Here is a 25,114-nt window from a genome sequence, read left to right on the forward strand (position 1 = left end):
TGATGAGGTTTAGACCTTTAATTGGTAAAGTGTATGGAAAATGGCTCTGAAATTGGCTTTCATGCTTCAATACAGTCCACTTCACGTATGACGTTCAGGGTCCTAAATTCACATTCACTAGACACCAAACAGAAGTAAAATTAATTATTTTCTTTTAATTGGAACTGCAACATAATACATTAATTAAAATTGATCAATTGATAGTCTAACACTGATGAAAAGGGCATGAAAAATTATGTCTAAAATAACACAACATCTAATATATATTTATTGCTGTGAAAATAAAAGAATATTTATTTATTTACAGTAATTTAAAATATTTTTTTAATCAAAAATAATTAATAAACTAAACACCATCAACATTAATGTTTATAATAATAATAATTATTATTATTATTATTGTCACCACTGTTGTTGACAAACTATTTCTTTAAAAAATAAAATAAAGCAAGGACTTATGCATCCTCTAAAAACATTTATCTCAGTGAAAAATATTTAAAATAATAATAATAATAATAATAACAAATTATTAATATTATTGTCAGCACCATTGTTGTTGACAGACAATTTATATATAAAACAAAAGCCAGGACTTGTACATCTTCTGACAACATTTATCTCAGTGAAAATGATCAATAATAATAATAATAATAATAATTATAAATATTATTATTATTATTATTATTATTGTTGTTATTATTATTATTAAATGGCACAAGAAGTACCTGATTGCTTCAAGACCAAAAAGAAGAATCTGCCTGCTGGTCGCACTATAAACAAACAGTAAGTGATTAAACCACCAAGGTGAAAATATGAGGAACAAAATCAAGTGTCAGATATAGTTTCAGTAGAGATCTCATATATAATGCTGCGAGTCACACAATGGCATGCACTGGAGAAAACAGTGGAATAATTGCATTGCCTAAGGGATGGAAATATAGCTTTAATATTAAAAATAATGTAAAATACAATTTTGTGGCCAGTAAGGAAGATTTATGGTCATTAAATTTACCCTCCACTGGCCAGTGCGGCAAAAATCTAATATTGGACTTTGTGCGAGTGCATCAAAAATAAAGGATCTATGCCTTTTCCTGTAGCTGAGATAAAAGCGAACTGCTATGTTGAGGACCTCTCGGTGAAAGCATCCGTCTTTCAAAATCTCAACATCTGACAAACAGTAAAAACTTACAGCAGTAAAACTGAAGACACAGGTGAAGACACACAGAGAGAGAGAGTCTATTAGTCTTTGAGCTAATTTTCACACAGATTGAAATACTGTTGTTTTCATGTGTGCCACACTAATGAGAGTTTCTGCATAAAAACAGCGCGGGAAGTGGGTTTCAAAGTGTTTCACTTAAAGCAAACTCAACATGTTTTTGAGTTGTCTTTGATTGTCTTTTCTTTCATCTGTTCTTCATAGTCCCATTGTGATTCTTAGCCACGAGGCCTGAAAGCTGGGCTCAGGATCTATGAGAGCTGGAGTCACTGCCTCAACTTTCATATGAAACAACAGAGAGAAATGCTCAGACAAATGTCAGTGTTTTAACCTTGTTTTTTATAAAGCTTTCTTGTTTTATCTGTGAACCCTGTGGGTTTATGAAAGATTAGACAGTGAGCTAGCACTGATAGATTGGGAAACAGTCCTTCAGATATAGTGATAGGCATAGAAAAATTAAATTAAACAAACAAAACAAAACAAAAAAATATATATACATATATATATATATATATATATATATATATATATATATATAAATATATATATATATATATATATATATATATATATATATATATATATGGCAATTCTTAGATAAACTGTCACAAAATAAAATAATATGCAATTTTTTTTTATTATTATCATTATTTTTTTTACTATTACAACAGCTCGTTACTGGGCTATCTGCCATCTTATGCAGTAAAATATATGCATCTTTTTTTTCAATTTCTGTTAAAAGAAAATACCATTTTAGTCCTTTTTTTAACTTCACGTTTAATTTAATGTGATATTTGTAGTTTCTTCATAATTATTTGTGAGATTTAAAGTAAATCATTTTGTTTCAGTTTAGAACCTTAATATGGTACCTGTCTACATGGTAAATGAGCAACGTTTTGCCAAAAAAAGAAGCTTCCATTAGAAGAAAACATCTATGCTGCAAGCAACACAACATATAATCAATGCATCCAAATGACATCAGCTGAAAAAAGAAACACTTAATTTTGCTTATAATGTAAAAATAAATAAATAAATGAAAATTCCTTTTGCTGCTTTCAAAAAAAAATTATGTGGTATAATCATTATAAGAGTCGCTGTGTTTCGATAAAACATTTTTTGAAAAATATACAAGTGCATTACAGTTCACCATTATTGGATCCTAGTAAGAAATCAACTGAACCAAAAAGAAATGTCAAACATACTCATTCTACGCCACTTCAGATGTGTCTACTGTAAATCATTCTCACTCGACAACAATTTATTTTTGCACAGCAGATGCTGAGACTTTCTCATATGCCGCCTGATACTAGGATCAAATAAACCAAGAGTCTTGAGAAGCACAAACTACCATAATGCTTATCCATGGGCTTCAGTCCCCTGACTGCACTTTGGAAAACTTATCTTTACAGCAAACCTGGATTTATTGTTTAACACATCTGTCATACTTTCTCTCATAAAGCTTGTACCAAGTGACAATGCATTAAAGATATGTTTTTATCAGTATCTGGGTTCCCTGAGAATCAAATCCACAACCAGTGCTAGCAAATCACTATGAATACATTACTTTTTCTTCACTACTTTCAGCTTGTCAGACATTTATTTGTAACCACAGTAATATGGAATATAATCATTCCCAGAAAGTGCGCAAATTTCATCGCTTTTCTCCAAAATGGTCATTTAGAGTCTTTAATGTCATCTGCCGACTGTAGGGGCCTATGATTTCCGCGATGTGGAAAGCACGGACAGAATCGTGGAAACCAGTCATAATAATAGAATTTACTGTATAATGTGGAATGTCACAGAATTTGCCAAATTTGGATGGATATATCAAGATTAGGTCAGTAGACTTAAATCAAAACACGATATGGACTAGTTTCCATGAATATTAAACTACAAAAATATCATTTAAATATGAATCCTGTGTGTTCTGCATGAGTGTGTGAATGAATGGTTCAGACGCACATAACACCCAATGTACTGGTTACATCGAAGAATGGCATCTACGCTAATATAAGTCTGTTTCGTTCTTATTCTAAAGGTCATCGTAGCCACCCAGATCCAGACAGTATCTGGATCAGATGGAGACCATGTCAGTCCATGTCAACTTGATTAGCCACAGAAACAGATCCCCTCCGAAGACCTCGTCACCTAGACGGCCATTGGGACAAGACCACAGAGACCAGATGAGTCCTCCACACAATTTGACTTTGTTGCAGCCTAGAACTAAACTGCATGGTTTCATTTGGCCAGTGGAGAACAGTATTATACACACTATTTCGACACACTAATTCTCTGTTTAATACTGTAAAGCTGCTTTGACACAATTTGCATAGTAAAAAGTGCAATTCAACCTTCATTCACCTTCAGAACACAAATTAAGATAAAATCCGAGAGCTCTCTGACCCTCCAGAGACAGTAACACAACTGTAATGTTCCCAGGTCCAGAAACATATCAAGGACATTAGTAAAATTGTCCTTGTGACATCAACCATAATTTTACAAAGCTACGAGAATAATTTTTGTGCGACATGTGTGCATCATGAATGATACTCTTTCCACAACGGCAGCGCACCGCTGCAGACGGGATGAGGAGAAGAATTGTTAAATTGTTGAAAGTCATTATTTTTGTTTTCTTTGCACACAAAAAGTATTCTCCTAACTTCATAAAATGGTTGAACCCCTGATGACAAATGGGACTATTTTACTGATGTCCTTGCTACATTTCTGGACCTGGGAACATTGCAGTTGTGTTGCTGTCTATGGTAGGTCAGAAAGCTCTCAGATTTCTATCTTAATTTGTGTTCCAAAGATGAGGGAAGGTCTTACGGGTTTGCAACGACACGAGGGTGAGTAATTAATGACATCATTTTCATTTTTTGGTAAACCATCCCATTAAAACATTTTTAAACAAATATTTACCAGAAAAATATGAATACACAGTATTTCTGATTTTTTAAATGGATAAAATGAATTAATTTGAAATATTTAGGATTTAATGAAACCATTAAGATGGAATCCAGATAATTAATGGAAAACAGAACTTGGTAAAAAAAAAAACTGAATTTGAGAAGGAATAAAACATATTTCATAAGGTCTTAAAATTTATTTTTTTTAAACTTTTAATAAATTGCTGTATAATATTATAAGTTTCATGATTTCAATTAATTAGACAAGCTTTTTGAATTTTTTGAATAAGTGCATTTTCCAGTCATTAACATGAGCTGCCAAAGCTGAAAGACCACCATCACTGTGCCTCGCAAAAAACAAACGTTTACTAGATTTTGTGTGGTTTGCGTTCTGATGTTATGTTGCATGATCAGACTTTGTGTAAATCTACAGAAGGCTTGTATTGTGTGCTTTGTGTGGTGAAGGGCATAATCTTAGTTGCATAGGTCATGTTTTTGGCAGGCGGCAGTTTACAGAGGTCTGTGTCTGTTTGGATTATTTAGAGCATGTCTATCTGGACCACAATGACCACTTGGCCTCGGTTTGCTGAAGGCGACCCAATGGTGTTAATTATTCACTCATGGGCCTTTCATAATTAAACTGGAGAAGCAGTCTGCATTGAGTTTGTGAAGTTTTCATGTGGAATCTATGTGTGTGTATGAGCGTATGCTTTGGTTTACACTGGATCCCCTGCAGGCTGAGCATCCTAATGAGGTTAATTAGCAGATTTAAAGATATGATACAGACAGCTGCATGTGTGAATAGCAATGAGCACTCCAGCACTCCATGTTTGGATTGATTTCCGCAAAGAGGAAACAGCACAATATCTCTCGTTCTCGCTCTTACAAACATGCATGCACATACAATTTAGTCTCTTTTATACAGCGATTTTAAATGAGAATTAACTTTCCTTTCCCTCAAAACTTCACCTGAATCTCCTTTCCCAAACCAAATCGATGCTTTTCCCATTGGAGAACTGTAGTTGAGAAACGTTGCTGAAATATAATGTTAATTATAATTATATACATTAATTATTGAACGGAACAACCCAAGCGTGCAGTCAGAGGTGTTCACAACATGGCAACACACTTGACATTAAATTCAACAGCACCACTGAAATCATTTCTTGACAATAACAGCTTAAATGCTTCCTCTGAGTTCAAAAATAAACTCATTTACTTTCAAATGTTAAAAGACCAGTTTGCATATGTGAAGTGGTGTGCCTGACCCTTTTTTAAAGCAATTAACATAATAACCCCAGCAAAACCTTGATTACTAAGTAACCCCCAACTACTGTACCCATTCATATAAATTATGAAAATAATAACATTAATTATGAATCACACACTGGCCACATCACACTCCAGTCCACAGCACACACTCATTCAATCTTTCGTCACTAATGTGCACTTGTAACACAGGAATCGCATGTTCTCTGCACACATGCACACTGCATTCTTCGCTCCCAATGGATCTGAACAAAGCACCGATGGGCCCATTCCAAATTCATGACCCACAAATATTTTATGGCTGTATAGATGGATACACACGCAAATCCATCACAACATAGATCTGTCAAAGTGACAGCGAGATTCCAGCCGTTGGGAAAAGAAAGGGAACTGACAAAGGAATAGTGGAACATAAAGGGGGACATGGAGAAAAAAAGAAGGACAGAGATGGAGATGTTATAGAGAACAAAAAATAAGTAATAAGAAAATTTTACACATGGAGGAGTTAAAAGTATGATAGAAGGAAAAGTAGACAGACAAAAAGACAGATAGAAAGAACAATAGAGAGAATGGCAGTCAGACAGAAAGTTTGATAGGCAGAGGGTTAGACAAATCGACAGCCAGACAGACAGATGGATGGAAAGCGAGGGACGAAAGCAGATAAGAAATTAGTTTGAGGGAGATGACACTGAAAATTAAAGCCATTAGAAGCCCATCTGTGAAGACCACAGGTAAGCCATCGCCTGCTTTGACCTTAGTGGAATTTCAATTAAAATTAAGGCAGAAAAAGACAGCAGCCATATGTCTCATGCTCAGATGAGTTTTCCTTACAATTCAGGGTGAAGTCACGGGTAGACTGATACACCAGCTCTTGTAACCAAAACACATGCTTTTCACCTTTATTTAAAACTTAAAATAGTATGAAGAGACATGGGTGGATTGTCATCAAGGTCACTTTGCCCATAGATAAATGTCTTCAGACATTTATAGAAACATCTTTTTATCTCTGCCTGCTATTTTTGTCACTTTCTCCTCCTGTCTCAAAGGAGGGAGGTTTTATTGGCTCACTAAATTAGTCTATTGACTGGTTGATGAGCTTGAGAGAAACATCCTGACTGCCTGAAACAACCTGAAATGGACGGTCATAGTATTAAAACAGCAGACATATCACCTCTTCAATTCTGTATTATTTATTCTAGAAAGCACTGAAAGCAAATGGAGAGTTTCATAAAAGGTGAAATATGTAATCTGTATATGTATCTGTTCCACTCACAAAAATAATAACTGTATTCAGACAGGTTTCCATAGAAACTTACTCTAAAACAGTTAGTCCTGCACACAAATGTACAATATTGAGTCAAAGTTGTGATGCCTGGCAAATCAGACACTCAAATAAACATAATGTTAGAACGCACCACAGAATAACAGCGTTTACAAGATTTGGAGAAATTTAACAACAAATGTCTCAATTTAGATTTATTTATATAGATTAATTATTTTATAAGATTAACAAAAATATATATATTTTAGTCTAAAACAAAGATAATCTCACATGTGAGTTTTAGAAGAAATCTCATCAATGCCACAAACGTTTCAGATTTGCAGAAAGTCAGAGATATCCACATGAACTATACCAAGAACAACCCGAGCTATGCATTCAACATTAATTGTATAACTTTACACTCTAAGTACAGTATATATATGACAATAACAGTCTCATTTGTGTCTCTTAAAGCAGTTTAAAACACCTAAGACGAGGTTGATACTTCAAAGAGCAACAAAATGATAAAAAAACAGACTTTTACAGTAAAACAGATTATAGATTATCACCAATCAGACATGTCAAACATCTAAACATGCACGGGATCTTTTACTTCTCTCTCTCCCTCTCTCTTACACACACACACACACACACACACACACAGTCTTACCTTCCAGCGTCCTGTGAGTTCTCCAGCCTGTGAGATGATGTGAGCAGCAAGTAATAAAGGGGGAGGACAGGGAGGTGAAAGAGGAAGATGACAGAAAGAAGGATGGAGAAAAAGTGTCAAATAATGAGGAAGAGAACAAGCCAGAGAATTACTGATTAATGCGCGTGATAGACAGATAGAGAATGTTATCCCAGTGGGAAGCCCTTGCTGAAGATAAAGTGGCAGAGAGGAGAGAGACAGAGAGCTGGGATTGTGTGTGGTGTACGGACACTGGCAGCACTAGCTATCTCTCTCTCGCTCACTCGCTCTCCCTCTCTTTCTCTCACTCTGCCAACACTCAATTCCCCCTCCACCCCTTCCTCCATCTCATTGTCAAATAATGGATCAGCATTCAAAGCATATCAGACCGGGCTCTAAAGTGTTTAACACTATAATAATCTCATACATATTATCAGATCGCAAATGTTAGAATTCTTACAGAAGATTTTGAGATTTCATGCATCATTAGTGGTGCTTTCTAAATCAAGCTTTAATGCTCATAGTTTGGGGCTGAGAGTATTTAACTGTATTTACTTGACTCATCCTGCAATGATTAAACCACAAAACTCAAGGTTCACCTCAAATCGTTTGGTTAGCAGTCGTATGGTTTTCACCTGGTGGATGCTAAAACAGGCTTAAAAAATGCCACTAAACTGTACTGGAGGATCCTTTTGTCACAGATCTGCCAGGTTCGCTCACCACCCAATCCCAGCGCACACCCTCACCTGAGTACTGATTGCACACACCTGCATCTCATCTGCACCCTCATCAAGCTGGCTTTATAAGCACACACCGCTCATCACTCCAGTGTTTGGTCTCGTTCATTCGAAGTGGACTTTCTATGCTACTACAGCTGAACAGTGATACTCCTATTTCCTGTGCCTTCTCCAGTGTGTGTGTTTCCTCCCAAGTTTCCATGTGGCTATTACCCCGAACTGTTATACTGAGGTGTGTGCTGTCATCTGTCCTCCATCAGTCTCCTCTGCGATCTCCTGTAAGAACAAGACTTTCAATACATTCCTCATTCCGCAAACTTCTCCATTGAACTTCCTACTCACCTGCCATTTCGCCCATTGCCTCTGTTGCCTTCAATAAAAGTCATCGGTGTCATTCTAATCCTCTGTGTGAGTCTCCTTCTGTAACAACTTTAGAGACCAGAATATCATAGACTTTCTAACCACAGAATAACAAGTGATGGGTGCTTTTGAAACTTTGTCAATCTTTTTCTTTCGAACCTGAAGAGCTGTGTTCGCCATAAAGATTAAAGGTGCTGTATGTAGGATTGGGTACTGAACTAGGTATTGCAGTCCAAATAAAAAATATTGGAGAGGGGTTTTTTCTCCAGGCCCCTCCTCCTTAGACTTGACTCACACGCAGGTTGCCAGATTGACGACACCAAAAGGAACAAGTGCAGCTTCCGTAACTGAAATGAAATGCGCTGTTTTCTGGCAACACGGGGTGTCGAAATACAATTGGGTAAACTGGCAGTGGGCGGGTTACACAGACCAAAAACAGAGACAGACATTCCGACATGGAATGCGCATTTTCAAAGGAGAATAAGTGACTAGCATAGTTTTTCAGATAAACAAATGTTAACTTAGTATGTTTCTTACATGTCTGCGAACATATTATGGTATTTTTATGCTTTAGTAGAGTCAAAAACCTCAAAGGCCAGATTGACGTTGCTTTTTCTTGTTTGGCCGACCAAATGTTATGTTTTTTTTTTGTTTTTTTTATCTGGGCCCGTATTCATGAAACATCTTAGTGCTAAGAGTTGCTCCTAGTAACAAAATTCTTAGAAATGTGAGTGTTTAAATTAAAGAAAAGATCCTAGTAAAGAAAAAAGTAATTCAGAAAGCATCTTAACCCTTAAAAGAGGTCTTAAGGTCCAAAATTGTTAGGAGTACGGACGAGGACTTTTAAGAGGCTTAAGAGTTTCTTTAGCAGTGAAGAAAATGGATGAAACATGAAGAAATGTGTTGCACACAATGCATGACAGTGAGTTAATAAGACGCTACACATTAGATCGTGCAGGGATCATGTTTGTGACCGATCTTATTTGAGACACGCTAACATCTCCGACACCGCGCTGAAATGCCATAGCACCAGAAATCACTACATTAACTACATTAACATATTTGGCAACTGGAAAAACGCAACTATGCAGCAGCGATGATTTGGGTCTGTACCTGACAGCACTTTCAGAACCTTATTGTGTCTCTGTTCATTTCCTATAAAATACGTTAAGTATGACAGCATGGTAAATAAAAAATAAAGAATATATATACATATATAATATGTGAGTGAGTGAGAGAGCGAGAGCGAGTACGGTAAAACAGGAAAAAATACAAGTGAAGGCTTATAATAAACCCTACTCTTAAAAGCGCTCTTTTATTTCCTTCTTGGACAACAAACCAATCACAGTCTTCAAAAGAATGTGTCATAGCTAGCAACGGGGTCAGCCCCTGCTCCTCACTAAGATACAAGTTTTTGTCTTTTCCTCGCTCAGAGTTGCTCTCAGATTGGTTCTGAATCACTTTTAAGCTAAGACTCCTAGTTAGAAATTTTTAAGATAAATTAGGAGCTCTCTAAAGGGATTCTTAGAATCTTTAGGAATATGGGCCCAGGTCTGCTTCAAAAGTCTAGCAGCATTCATTGATGTAATTATTGAGATGGCCAATCAAATTAAAGGCGGCGGGCTTAATGTTAAATGACCTATATTAATATCCAGTGATGCTGTTTTTAATTAAGACAAGAAATATATTTCACCATTTGGCATTTTAAAAAAAGAACAAAATGTTTCCATGCAGAATGCTGCGAATATCTGAAGGGGATTTCCATACTTTTGACATTTCACATTACACTTGAGATGTGTAAAAATACAACTCTAAGGACATGAATAGAAGTGTGTGATACTCATGAGGGATCCGGCAGGATGGGAGATCAATGTACGGTGAATTTATCACATCTCAATGACTCTTAGAAATCTACATTCATTGAAAGAGATGCCAAGTAATCTATGAATAGTTTGTTCTTCATCTGCACTTCCAATAAGACTCTCACTCACTCATTCTGAGGCCCACAGATGCACAGAGCCACATGTAGAAATACCAGACACAGTGTTTTCATGCTTCGTGTCACATGTTTATGAGCTGTTTTGTTCACATGGCAACGGGAACCACTCTCTGAAATACCATTACACTGAAAAAATTTGACCTATCTATCTATCTATCTATCTATCTATCTATCTATCTATCTATCTATCTATCTATCTATCTATCTATCTATCTATCTATCTATCTATCTATCTATCTATCTATCTATCTATCTATCTATCTATCTATCATTGTGGATGTTCAGCCACTGTGTACTGTAGGTGTAAATATTTTCTCTGATTTATGTGATTATTACCACTGAATTATGTGATGAATCATGCTTAGCTCATTTGGTTCAATTTTATTTGAACATTTTGGTACGATTCATATTTGTTTAGAAAAAGCTGCAAACACAAATGTAACTGAAGGAACAAATGACATATATTAACACAAACAATACACCAGATGTTTCATTTACAGGGCCAAATAATAATTTTTATTTTGTATAGAATAGAATACATATTGATCATGTTTTGGATATGAAATGAATATGTGATACATTAGATGCTCTTATAACTTCTGTAATGAACGCATCAAAGTTTATTTGATATGTCAGTATATATTTTACACTCCTTTTTGAGTTGATTTCAAAAACACTCATGAAGAGATCTTGATTCGTATCTATATTCTGTACCACAAGCATTCCTTTCACTGCCATGTGAAGCATAAAACCCATCTGTGGGAGCTTATCATGCACATGCCAAAACACAGTTGCTTATTTCACTCAAAGCTCAGAAGGCAAAAGAAAAGCTTGACAAGGACTGACATACCAAGAAATCATAAAAGTGACTGCGTGCATATACTTACGAATATGTGCTTGCCAAGATGAATGTTATCACCGAACTTTGGTCTGTAAGTTCCACTTGATGAATGATTGTCTCTCTCAACACTCTTCTAAAGCAGTGATGACCTTAAGATGAACAGCATTATAAATCTGTTTATCTCACATCACAGCTTGATCAGGCCTTTTGGTGATTATACCGTTTTTACTTATCTCTGAATGTTAATCAGGGAATCGTGCATTTCTCTTACCCAGAACTTCAGATGGACCTTTGTGCATCCATCTGTATCCATGACAACGATACCCGGCGGGAGGTGATGAATTCAGACTAAAGGGCAGAACCCAGAGGCCAAAAAATAATGTATAAATGAGAGATTTGAAATCCAGTAAGAGCTTTTGTGTGTGTACAAGATTATAGCTTACAAACCATCACAGAAAGATTAGACTCGGCTGCTCTTTATAAGGGCACATTAATAACACAGACGCTCTCTCTCTCTCTGTGTGTGTGTGTGTGTGTGTGTGTGTGTGTGTGTGAAGTAGCCAATCAACTGCTGTTTCTGTTTATCAACTTGACTTATTGTTGCTGAAAATGCAAATGATGGCAATGTTTTTTTGGACTGCTTAAAATGCAAATATCACCTTCAAAAATCATGTAAATGGCTTTGTACAAAATGATAAATGATATGGTATAATAGGCTAAATTATTTTAAGATTTTTTTTTAACTATTAAAAGAAAATGTTAAATTTATAATAATTATAACAATAATAATATAACAATAAATGTATATATGTAAATTACATAAAAATGAAATAAATATAAATGTCCATTTATAATAACAAGAATTGCTTTATATATTACAGTCACTGTTGTTGTTATTATTATAAATGTACACACACACACACACACATGTTGGTTTTTGTGGTTTATGGGGACTCTCCATAGGCGTAATGGTTTTTATACTGAACAAACTGTGTGTGCTATTGCCCTACACCAACCCTACACCTAAACTTAGCCCTCACAGGAAACTTTGTGCATTTTTAGATTTTCAAAAAAACACCATTTAGTATGTTTTTTAAGCCTTTTGAATTACGGGGACATAGGCAGTGTCCTCATAAACCACCTTCATATTGTAATACCTCTGTCATACCCATGTCATTATACAAATTTGTGTCCTCATAAACCACATAAACATGCACACACACACGCGCGCACACACACACACACACACATTAATTTATATTTTATATAGCCTACTTTTGCTTATTGTTACCGTATAGCACATATACTTAGAGAAATATTGCAATTTTAATTACTTGGATGTTTCAGCAAGCACAGATGTATTTCCTCATTTACTGTGTGCAAGGTCTTTTTTTCTTCATTGTTCGCAACAGCGTCCTCGTGTGGTGGATATGCAATATAAGCTGCAACATAGTTTCAAAACTTAACTTTTCACAATGCATGTTGTGTGTATTTGACTAAATAAAACTGTTTTCTGAATCAAGTGAGACGGAAGAAGTTTACAGACCCGTAGGCTGAGGATTCTTACTTCAAATGAGTGGATTTTGCGCTGTCGCGAATCAAGGCCATATAAGTCTCTATTTGATGAAAGTGAGTAGAACGTGCTGAGTGCTGACATCAGAGGAAGTGCGTAGCTCATTTCTCTTGTGGACTCTAGCCTGTCCACTCTGCTCCGCCGCTTTCACTACTGTTCCGTATTAACGCGAAACGACCGCAAGAGGGCTCATTAATCTGTGTTTAGCATTGTTATGTTCAGCATATTTCATATTACAAAGAAAATTATTTTAAAAACAAACACAACAAACAGTATGTTATTGTTTATAAAGCTTATATTGAAAATATTTGTATTTTTATACCTAATAGCAGTTACAATTGCTGAAATGTTTTTCCCATGTCTCAAGAATAAGTAATATTATGTTATATGATATGATATTATATTATATACAGTGCCCAAATAAAGTTTGAAGGTTCTGTAGAGCTGATCCATGTAACCAATCAGAAGTCCAGCCGAGCAGCACGTGACCCGGAAGAGCGAGCAGAGAGGACAGTCTGTTTTTTCAGAAAAACATCTTTGTCTCAGAGAGAACCAAAAAAAAAAAAGTGGAAAAGCAACAGATCTGAGAGGCGTCTTATGTTGTCGAATAAAATCTGAATCGTCTCTCAGGATAAGCTGTGCTGAAGGGGATGCTGGGGGTGTCAGAGATGACGGGCAGGTAACGTTACGGTGTTTGAAACTGATTTTTATGTTTAATTTGATGTTACAGAGAAATCTCTAACCAGAGATGCTGTAGATATCGGCAGTTTTATTAATCACTTTATTACCTTACTTCTCTTTCTTTTTTTCCACCCTCTCTCTTTGTCTATTGTTAAACGGTTTGTGTGAAATCTGTGTTTTGGTATGGAGGGAAAACTATGAAATGCAATGGATTGAGTTGAGAGGGCGGATGCTAAGCTAATTAGCCTCCCTAGTGGAGTTTTACACACACACACACACACACACGCACGCACACACACATGTTGGTTTTTGTGGTTTGTGGGGACTCTCCATAGGCGTAATGGTTTTTATACTGAACAAACTGTGTGTGCTATTGCCCTACACCAACCCTACACCTAAACTTAGCCCTCACAGGAGACTTTGTGCATTTTTAGATTTTCAATAAAACAAAAAACATTTTCACCATTCAATGTTTTTTAAGCCTTTTGAATTACGGGGACATAGGCAGAGTCCTCATAAACCACCTTCATATTGTAATACCTCTGTCATACCCATGTCATTATACAAATTCCTCATAAACCACATAAACACACACACACACACACACACACACACACACACACACACAGAGAGCGCTGCAAAGACATTGTACACACCACAAGTGTTTAAATAAGTCCTGCCTTACTGTAGTTAACTTCCTGTATAATACGTTATAAGCAAATTAAATACATTATTATTCGTTTTAATTAATATGATTTGTGATATTTAATTGCACAGTGTTTCTGGAAAACTGTGATCCTCTTCCATTTGAATAAATAAATAAATAAAAGCTTCTCAGATGTTTTGTGTAGTTGGTGCTGATGTCAGATCCTGTCAGATCCTCTGGGAAACATGGATATAATCTGCTTCCTGAGATCTTAAGATCACAATTATCATGTCAGTGTTAATAAAATATGCACTACCGTTGAACAATTTTTGGGTCAGTAACAATGTATTTATTTGTAAATAAATTAATACTTTTATTCAGTAAAGATAAATTAAATGGATGAACAGTGATAGTAAAGACATTTATTATGTTTAAATGCAGTTCTGTTGATCCCTCTGTTTTACAAAGAATGCTGAAAGAAAGTATCATCATGGCTTCTACAAAAATATGAAGCAGGATAACGGTTTTCAACATTGATAATAACAAGAAATGTTTTGAGCACTAAATCAGCATATTAGAATGAGGGCTCATGTGACACTGAAGACTGATTCAGCTTTGCCATCACAGGAATACATGACATTTTAAAATATATTCAAATACTGTCTGCAGTAATATTTCACAATTACTGTTTTAACATAAATTAAATGGTGCCTTGGTAAGTTTATGATCACCTGAATGTATATTAGAATCTTTGTCTAGTGTAGATCTGAAATTTCTTTTATAACTTTTATTTAATTGTATGGGCTACCTTGTATAATTTTTTTCCTGAGATCGCCATGAAAACAGCCTTGATGCTGGCGTGACGTTAAAAAGTGAATAAAATAAAATAAGGGTAAGCATATTAGACTACTTATGAGACTTAAAAAAAATTATAGATCTCAAACTTTTAAGCGGTAGTACATGTAAGATTCTATGTAATATTCAGATTAAGTTTTCTGATAAATATTTACTTGTGAATGGGGTTCTAAAGTCTAAGAACACTAATGAAAATACTTGCATTTTTCTAATAAAAAAATGACATTTGGAATGAAAAGTTTTGTTTTTATGATTTGTTTAGGGTTTCAAACTTTCATACCCCACTGTATATTCTTTCTAAATAGATGCTGGATAAGCTGGGAGTGTGTCACAGACATAAGCAAACCTTCAACACACACACACACACACACAGATGGCACTGCTCCCACTTCCTCACACAGCAGTGTGAGACCTCCACTGTTGCTCTGTGAGATCTTGAATGTAATAAGAACTGACATACAACAGTCTCCATCTCTTTAACACAAATGACCCATTTATTGATTTACGCTGTGTTAATACACCAGCAGATCTTCTCTGCTCAACTTCACCATATAGGAACACGGCCATAGAATCATCAGTGTGCTTAAACACCATGACAGCGGTGAAGGGAATGAGGGGAAGTTGTAAAGATGCCCCATCCCCTAATAGCCACATCTCTTGTGATGTCATAGAGGAGAAATGCCATGAGGCATTTGAGATCACATCTGGCAGTGTAACCACAGGCCACGGCAGACTAATTCTGTTTGTGTGATGATGTAAACATTGGTTGCAGTCTTGCCCGGTCACTCTTAAATGGAGAAACTTAATATCTTGCAAAGTGCTACATGGGATTTTTGAGTGGAGAAATATCAGCTTGAAGCACTTTCAGGAGCAGGGGGACAAATTACAATATGATACTGATATAAATTCAATTTAATAATATTCAGTGAAACACATGCATAATTGAAGAAATTAAATGATGTTTGTTTTTTTTATACACTATTTATTCATAATTTAATCATTTTTGGGTGAACTATCCCTTTAAACATGGGCTCACTCCGATTATCCTGTCTGGCCAATATATCAGTTTGTAATTGAAATTTTTTTTGTCACTATAATAAAATATATATATAATCAATTCATGCTACAACTTAACATTCAAACATAGTTGTATATACTTCCATTCAAAATCTCTTTTTTTTTTTATATACAGTTGTACCCACAGCCTTGCAAAGTATACTTCGTTTGACTTGTACCCGTACACAGACGTTCGACGCATGCGCTTTGCGTCAAATTGCAATACCTCTTCTGTCCTAACGAGGCAGTGTTTGCGCAATCTAACTCCTATTTATACGAGTTAAAACCCATATAAATATCTTTGTATTCTTTCATGCTACACTTGTACAAATGAGGATATTTTCTAACCTCTTCGCACAATCTCTCTCTTCTATGTAGGCCTCCATTGTCGCTGTAGCTAACCCACATTCCGGTTTGTTCTGTTTATGCAGTTTTTCTTCGGCCACCTTGTGAATTGATAGCCCCACGACAGGGTTGCCACCTTGCGAATAAACTAATTACTGCAAGAGAGTTAAATGCACATGTGCGACATGCGCGTACGGAGTATTTGGCGATGCGCGTACTATTCTGATTACGAAATTCGCTGTCCCTCGTGTACGCGTAAAAAAAGTGATGTATACTTTGCCCTTTACTCACCAAGGCTGCATTTATTTGATTTAAAAAAATACAGTAAAATCACCAATATTTTCTTAATATTGTTACAATAAAAACTTTCTATTTGGATGTATTTTAAAACACAATTTATTCCTGTGATGCAAAGCTTGAATTTTCAGCATAATTACTCCAGTCTTCAGTCTCATATGATTCTTCAGAAATCATTCTTATATGCTGATTTACATTCAACATTCAGTATTTAAGAGTTGTGCAGCTTAATAAATTTGTAGAAAGTTTTTTTCTTTTTTTCTCATGATTCATTGATGAATAGAAAGTTTGAAAGAACAGCCCTTTTTTTTTTTTTACTATAAATTCTGACATTTTATTGCATTCTTGAATAAAAGTAAATATTTCTTTAAAAAATGAATTCTTACTGAAGGAAGCTGACTGTAATGCTGTGTTAGATCTATAGGCTAATGGTCACTTCTGTTCATTTCTCCTGACATTGATCTGTTTCTAACAGCAACATGGCCAATGCCCTGGCAAATGCCTCGTGTGAACGGTGTAAAAGCGGATTTGCCCCAGCGGAGAAGATCGTCAACAGCAACGGCGAACTGTATCACGAACAGTGCTTCGTCTGCGCACAGTGTTTCCAGCAGTTTCCTGAAGGGCTTTTTTATGAGGTACTTGCATTAAACCTGTCATGTAGCATTTAATCTTGAAGGCTATTGGTTTAAAGAGTAATATAGATTAATTTTTTTTTGTTTTTTTGAGTAAATTATGGGAAGACCCTGATGTCCACTTAGATTTGTTGTGTAGCCTAATGTTTTTAGAATGTTTCTGTACAATATAAATATTAGAGCTGTCAAATTGGCTGAAAACTAAATTTGAATTTTGTACTAAAATATCCATATTCAAATTATATTAGAATTTAAAAGGCATAATTTCTGGAAGGGGGAAAAAAGCTTTTAGCTTCTCTCCTGAGGGCGCATCCAGCAAAATATTACTAATGCACAGTTCTTCAGAGCAATATAAATAACACGACTATCTTTGAAAAAGGTGCATAATGTTTATAAACCATGTATAATTAATTACGTAGCTTAAACAATTAGAAACAAAAAGCATCATGTATGAAAGTATAGTTTAATACACTGAAAACCAATCACAAAGAGCATTTTTTTAATTTAAAAACATGAGATGCAGTGGAATGCAGAAAAACCGCCATGAAGTCATGAGAAATGTTTTTTAAAAGTTGAACTTACATTAATTTTACATGGTTTTATAAACACGTGGCTCTCTTTTGCGAGACACGAGTGCAACGGTGATAGACGTCCCTGTAGAAAATGCGATAAATGTGCTTTCTGTGTTAACGGCTTGGTTTCAGTTTTGACATAAACATCATCAGCGCTGCATCCAGTGGGTTCAACTGGATGGGCTAAAAAAAGCATTCAAATGCAACAACACTCCCATCGTCATCGCATCTTCTGCGCCATTGATAATGCAGCCTGACGGACACCTAAAATTCCAATGCAGCGTTTTATTTTAAATTCGCTGAATATCTGAAATTTAACAAAAAAAATTGACAGCCCAAATAAATATAAGTAAATAATATAAATATCTATTAGTTCAGAACTATGTTTTTTATTTATTTATTTATTTATAGAAGTGTAGACATTTCTTCAAAGTTCTGGAAGTTACAGTATGTTTTGTCTGCAATTGATTGACTTTGTATTCCCATTGGTGCTGATGTTACGTTTGATTTTTCTCCCTTCTGTCCATAGTTTGAGGGAAGGAAATACTGTGAGCATGATTTCCAGATGTTGTTTGCTCCCTGTTGTCACCAGTGTGGTAAGAGAGACACACACAAACATATGAACAGGTGATGTTATTGACTATGCTGATTGTGAATTGTGCCCCTCATATTTCCACAGGAGAGTTTATAATTGGGCGTGTGATTAAGGCCATGAATAACAGCTGGCACCCTGACTGTTTCTGCTGTGATATCTGCCAAGCCGTGCTCGCCGATGTTGGATTTGTGAAGAACGCTGGCCGGTGAGTTTACAGCCAATGAGGGGTGACTGTGAACGTGCGATACCTTCAATTGGTCTATGATCATCTTTCATTATTATCATTTTTAGTCCTACCAACCAGAATCATCCTTTTGAGTTGGTTGCATATGGAACCAATTCGAGCGTTTTGATTGGCTGATGTGCATATCTGCTTTTTCCAGCCATCTCTGCCGTCCATGCCATAACCGTGAGAAAGCTCGGGGCCTCGGGAAGTACATCTGTCAGAAGTGTCACGCCATCATTGAGGAACAGCCCCTCATTTTCAAAAACGACCCCTACCATCCCGACCACTTCAACTGCAGTAACTGTGGGTCAGTACGACACTAAATGATTCCATCTGCTGTGTCCATTTACTGTAAATGATGTGAATTTGAGGTTGTGTGTATTACAGTAAGGAGCTGACAGCTGATGCTCGCGAGTTGAAAGGGGAACTCTACTGCCTCCCCTGCCATGATAAGATGGGCGTGCCGATCTGCGGAGCCTGCAGGCGTCCGATTGAGGGCCGTGTGGTCAATGCCATGGGCAAGCAGTGGCATGTTGAGGTCTGTGCATTTTATTTAGATTTTTAAAATTATGTTCTAGTACAGTGTGCACCATAATTTTTCTGAAAATATATTTAATTAAGGATGTTAGGCGATGCAAAAAAAACTGCATGTTTATTGGTCAGAATGGCTGCCTTGGCAAGGAATCAATGCGAACACAATTCGCTATGTATTAAGTGTATATAAGCAGATCTGTACATGGGATATTGCTTCTGTTTATGAGGCCTTGCAGTACAATAGCCCTGCCACAGTCTATTATGTTATGTAATAGTAATCAAACAATAATACAGGAGAAACTGCTCTCACCTGGATAACTTTAGTACTTCAATTAAGCTCTCTGCAGTCAAACTGCATCATTAATGTGTATTATATAATAATCATGCAGTGAAAACTATGCCAGGTAATTTATTTTATTAGTCATATTACACTTTCTGGATGTTTACTTGAATACTTCAGTAATCAAGTACTAAACTTCAAGCACGTAGTTCTTTGTGTTTGTTTGATTTGTTCTATTACTTGCAATTTTTTCTTTATTACTGAATGCATATCTAAATAATTGTTTGAAAAATGAAAACACTTAAATAGTGAAAAATAAAGGTTTCATGCTGTTGTCATATTTAGTTTGCAAATATTTTATTGATATTTACTTGTTTAAAGGAGTGTGTTGTAAAAAAAAAAAAAGGAAAGCTTATTTTTTGCCATGCTACTAAAATGCTTTTGACTCCTGAAATGTTGATATTGTGACAGTTCTACATATAATTAAGTATATTTTTAATTATTACAAAATAAAACAATATAATACCAGTATTTTTTTCTGTGTTGATTGGCTGGATGATATGGCTTTTAAAGAAATTAACTTTTTTATTCAATAAGGATGTACTAAACTGATCAAGGTGACAGTAAAGGCATTTATAATTTTTCAAACGAATGCTGTTCTTTTGAACTTTGTTCAAAGCATCCTGAAAAAAGTCTGACAGTTTTCACAAAAAAATATTTAGTCAACTGTTTTCCCCATTGATGATTATAAAAAGTATTTATTGAGCAAATCAGCACATTAGAATGATTTCTGAAGGATAATGTGACACTAAAGACTGGAGTAATGATGCTAAAAATTCAGCTTTGCCATCACAGGAATAAATTATATTCTAAAATATATTACAGTGGAAAACACTTATTTTAAATTGTAATAATATTTTACAATCCTGCTGTCTCACTGACTCAAATAAATGCACCTTTAGTGAGCATAAGAGACTTTTTTTTCAAAATCAATCAAAACTTTCAAATGGTAGTTTTAGATTTGAAGGGCATGCTCACAGCTTGTGTGTTTGTGTCTCTACAGCATTTTGTCTGTGCCAAGTGCGAGAAGCCTTTCCTGGGACACCGTCATTACGAGAGAAAAGGACTTGCTTACTGCGAGACTCACTACAACCAGGTAACACATGCCTGGCTCTTCTTTCAAAGACCCTTTTGATCTGAAAAGGCTGTGTTGTGGATAATGAAACCTTTTAATGTGAGACTAAAGCATCTATTCTGTCTGTTGTGCAGCTCTTTGGTGATGTTTGTTATCATTGCAACCGTGTGATCGAAGGAGACGGTAATTGCTCTTTACTTGAACATGATACTGACATTTAGTTCCCAACCATTAAAGCTTCAATATATAATAATGACAAAAAAATAAAGCAGTTGATGTGCAGTTGTTATGGCTAGGGGTGCTGCTGTTTTGAGTTGTTTTTGTGTTTTCTCTCAGTGGTGTCGGCTCTGAATAAGGCTTGGTGTGTGAATTGTTTCTCGTGCTCGACCTGTAACACCAAGCTCACTCTCAAGTAAGTGATTTTGCACACACGTACTCATCCTATATCACAATCGGTCCTCTTTTCTTTTTCTCTTAGCGATTGTTCGGTAGCTGTTTTTAAATTTGTGCAGAAGTGCCTTTAAATTGGCTCTCTCGGGTGCTGTGATGTACTTCTTTGGATCATTACTAACCTTTCTCTCCAGCTAACTCTTTTATTCTCTACTTCTATCCCATTTTATTCTCCTTCGCTCTCAAAATGCTACCGCATTCCATTTCTCTTTCTCTTTCCCACTTCAAACCCATTCCTTTTCCAATCTTCCATCCAATTTCCCCTCCTTTTCGCTTGTTTCTCCTCTTTCCTACCTCATTGTCCCTGACGGTGGCCCTGCAGGGACAGGTTTGTGGAGGTGGACCTGAAGCCGTTGTGTAAACACTGTTATGAACGCCTGCCGGAAGAGCTGAAGCGGCGTTTGGCAAAACGTGAACGTGACTCTCGCGAACGGCGAAAGAAAGTCATCGCTGTCTGTCTGTAACCCTTTTCTCTTCTTTTCCTTCTTCATGCTCATCTGCTTCACTTGTTCATTATCATTGGTTAGTGTCTTCAGCCATTTTTTTTCAGCAACTTTTTCCTGTATTTTTATCATTAATCATTATTGGATATTTAATTATGCATGCTTACGTTCCCTGTTTTTTACCATCAATTTTTACCAATCAACCTCTACCCCTACGGCTACCTCTTCCCCTTCTCCCTTGAAACAGAGTGGCAAGGGATGGGGTAAAAAAACCTCTACTGTACCGTTACACAGAGAGATTGCGTTGCTCACACATCCTGGAGCAAAGAATCTTGTCAACGCTGCCCCACGACTTCTATTAATAACATGGTTTAAATACTGAATCTGTTTTTGAAGTAAACTCACTCATTGTAAAGAGACATACACAGATGTACGTACACACAACTTTCATCTCTCTCTCAAATTGGCCATATTTGAGAAAAATGTTTTGCGATTTCTAGTTATTGGGGGGACTAGCCCCCCTCAGTGTCTATGGTGCTTATCGCCCTGATCAGACATGAAAATACGTTGTGGCACTATCGTCAGTAATGATTTAACGTTAGCAAACTTTTTTTTTTTTTTGGCAAACATTTGTTTAAATAACATGACCGCAAATATGAATACACGATTGAATGCAAAATAAAACAAATGATTACGTTTCATTAAAATCTTTATTAATGCAAAAATGCTTACATTTATGTCTTTTTGTTCGCTCGGGCAGCCATGTTGCTGCTGTAGCCAGTTTTTGCTGAGATAACTCTCATACCCCTTCGTTTGAAGTGTGGCCCTGAGAAATCTTCGTAGGGCTATCTCCCCCTACTCCTCCAACCAAAAGAGAATCGAGACACCCCTACCCCTTCACGTGAATGTGCGAAACAGAGGGGTAGGGGTAAGGGGTAAAAATGGGATTAGGCCTTACTTTTAGAAAACACTAGTACTTTAATAATACTCTTTAAAAATGAATATAATTTTATTTTAGATTTTTGTGATGCTTAACTTAAATTGTAGCTAATTTGTCTGACATAAATTTTCAATTCAGTTAATAAAATGTGAAAATTACATTAAAATTAAAATCAGCCAGTTATCGGCCATAACATCAAAATAATAATCTGGTTATTGTGATCAGCAAGAATTGTAATATAGATGCATCTCTATTTTCCAGTATTCATTTGTTAGTTCAGCATGATCATATTTTTAATATTTTATTGATTGTTTTTTTTTTTGGTAACTCAGACCTAATTAATGCATGACGCTGCCTTCAAAATGTTTATTAAGTTATTAATAAAATGTTATTATATGATTTATTATAGTTTTATTATAGTATTTAATATTTTAAACTGGCTTTTAATATTTTCAATGATCATTTTATTTTTAGTAATTTTATTTTGTGCTTTTGTCAATTTTATTCTTTTTAATATTTATATTTAGCTGTATTTTATTTTTTAGTAATTTTAGTACTTCAACTTGAATTACATTATTTTATTTCGGCTTTATTTTATTATCAAAAATAATATTTGATAATTTTAGTTAGAATGGGACGCATACGTGTAGATTGTTTCAGGCATGAATGTGTTAAAAATCACACTCCTAAAAGCAAAATTTTGTGTTTTTAGGAACAAGTTTGTGGAATTTGACATGAAGCCGGTGTGTAAAAAATGTTACGAGAAGTTTCCTCTGGAGCTGAAGAAGAGACTTAAGAAGCTGGCGGAGACCGTGGGCCGCAAGTAGATCTCCTCGCCCACAGGGGGAGTCAGAGGATGGTCAATTGTTACATCTATGGTGCTTAAAGTACGAACAGAGACCAAACTAAATCTGGACCGCAAATTATCTTGGCTTAGTTGTAGAAGTGTGTCTAACGTGCTTAAACTTTGTTTTTCCATGGCAGATAGTAGCCAGCAGATTTTCTTTGGTCTCATACCAACAGATGTTCTTGTGTCTTAACACTTTGCAACCAAAACCAAACAAATACTTTTATTTTGTTTATTGAGATATATATATATGTATATGTATGTATATGTGTATATATATATATATATATATATATATATGTATATGTACTTGCATGTTTATAAAGATAATACTAGTTATATTCACACTGTTCAGAGTGATTATTCAGCACGTTTGTTACTTCTATTGCTTTCAGAGCTTTTTCTCAAGGATGGACCCCTTTCTGTGTCCTGACCGTGGACCTGCTTTGATGTATTGATCTGAGAGTTGTATTTGATATTTAATGTATGCTCAAGCCTCATATTTTTCTGTCAGATGGGATCAGAAGCAAATGCATGATGTAATGAGCCTGGAGCAACACGACAAGCTCTAAACCAAACTTTTTGCTCAACTGAAAATGCTGAGGCTGTGTAATCTCCTCCCCAGCTTAAATTACTTGCTTTATTAAAGCCCTCGCTGTGTTCTCGAAATATGCAATACATTAGACCACATAAGAGGTTTATGAACAGTGTTGACTGTCTTGTGTCATAACATCCTTGTCTTTTTCGAAGTTTAGTTTTATGATATGCCTGCCTTATTTTTCTGGAGAAAAATGCCTTTTATTCTCTCCAAATATAATGAAGTTGTGCCTTGTGTATTGTTATCTACATTTACAGTAATTATGATTTTTTGTAACAATTGACTGAACTTAAACATGATTTGACTTTGATTTCAGAATCTATTTTTAAGTATAAAAGACAAAAAGCAAACTTCACTACATTTCTTCTAATATTAATTTGCATCATATTTTGTGTTTGATTATGCATTTAGCAATTTGTTAGTTTTTTTTAAGTCATGCATTTCATTTTAATTATTTAATAGTAATTTTTAAAGCCATTGCAAATCTACTTTATGAATTCATCAAGGTCTGCATTCACTGAATGATGCATTTTGGCAAAATATGTATTAATATGCTTGTTGGCAGCTTTTAAATAATAAATATCACCATGTTCTGTATGAAATATAAAAATATATTAAAGTATGCACTATTTCTGATGTCTTCACCATTTCTTGTTGTTTTTTTTTTTTCAGTCCATGTCTATTAAGGTCATCTTTAAATGTGTACTCTTAAAAATGTGCAAAACTAACTTCTAGATAACACCCTTCAACCTACATGTATTTGCAGTCAACAGTCTATATTGATGACCCAACTTCCACTGCAATAAAATTCAAAGTCTCATTAGTAAAACTGTCATTTGGGCAAACATAACCATAAAGTACCATAAAAAATAGTCTATATACTCACATGCAGTATTCTAAGTTATCTGAACTGCACGAAATAAGGGACCAATACAGTGTTAAATACAGGCCTATATATTTTGTGTTAGTATAAGAAAGAAAGTCTCATCGGTTTGATTGTTAGTTTGAGGGGACACTTTGGAAATATGTCACCAGGTGGTGCTGCTACACTTACCAGAATCTTATAGCTGAAGTCTTCAGAGAAAGCTGCATTTCATTTGGAAGATTCCCTCAATCCTACTGTAACCTCTTC

At 35.5% G+C, this 25,114-nt stretch overlaps 1 protein-coding gene across 1 annotated transcript; it reads left to right on the top strand.

Annotated features, from left to right (window-relative positions):
- The first annotated feature begins 13,359 nt into the window (after nucleotides 1-13,359).
- LOC306857049 (LIM and senescent cell antigen-like-containing domain protein 1) lies at nucleotides 13,360-24,613 on the top strand. The gene is made up of 11 exons (XM_079396704.1): nucleotides 13,360-13,529; nucleotides 17,206-17,365; nucleotides 18,464-18,530; nucleotides 18,614-18,734; nucleotides 18,913-19,062; nucleotides 19,143-19,293; nucleotides 20,633-20,725; nucleotides 20,839-20,887; nucleotides 21,041-21,116; nucleotides 23,250-23,424; nucleotides 23,780-24,613. Exons 1-10 carry the CDS (start codon nucleotides 13,501-13,503, stop codon nucleotides 23,362-23,364), a joined length of 1,011 nt encoding a protein of 336 aa, XP_079252830.1. The 5' UTR covers nucleotides 13,360-13,500; the 3' UTR covers nucleotides 23,365-23,424; nucleotides 23,780-24,613.
- Nucleotides 24,614-25,114: the final 501 nt, after the last annotated feature.

The sequence above is a fragment of the Barbus barbus genome (assembly GCF_936440315.1).
Source record: "Barbus barbus genome assembly, chromosome: 37".
Lineage (NCBI taxonomy): Eukaryota > Metazoa > Chordata > Actinopteri > Cypriniformes > Cyprinidae > Barbus > Barbus barbus.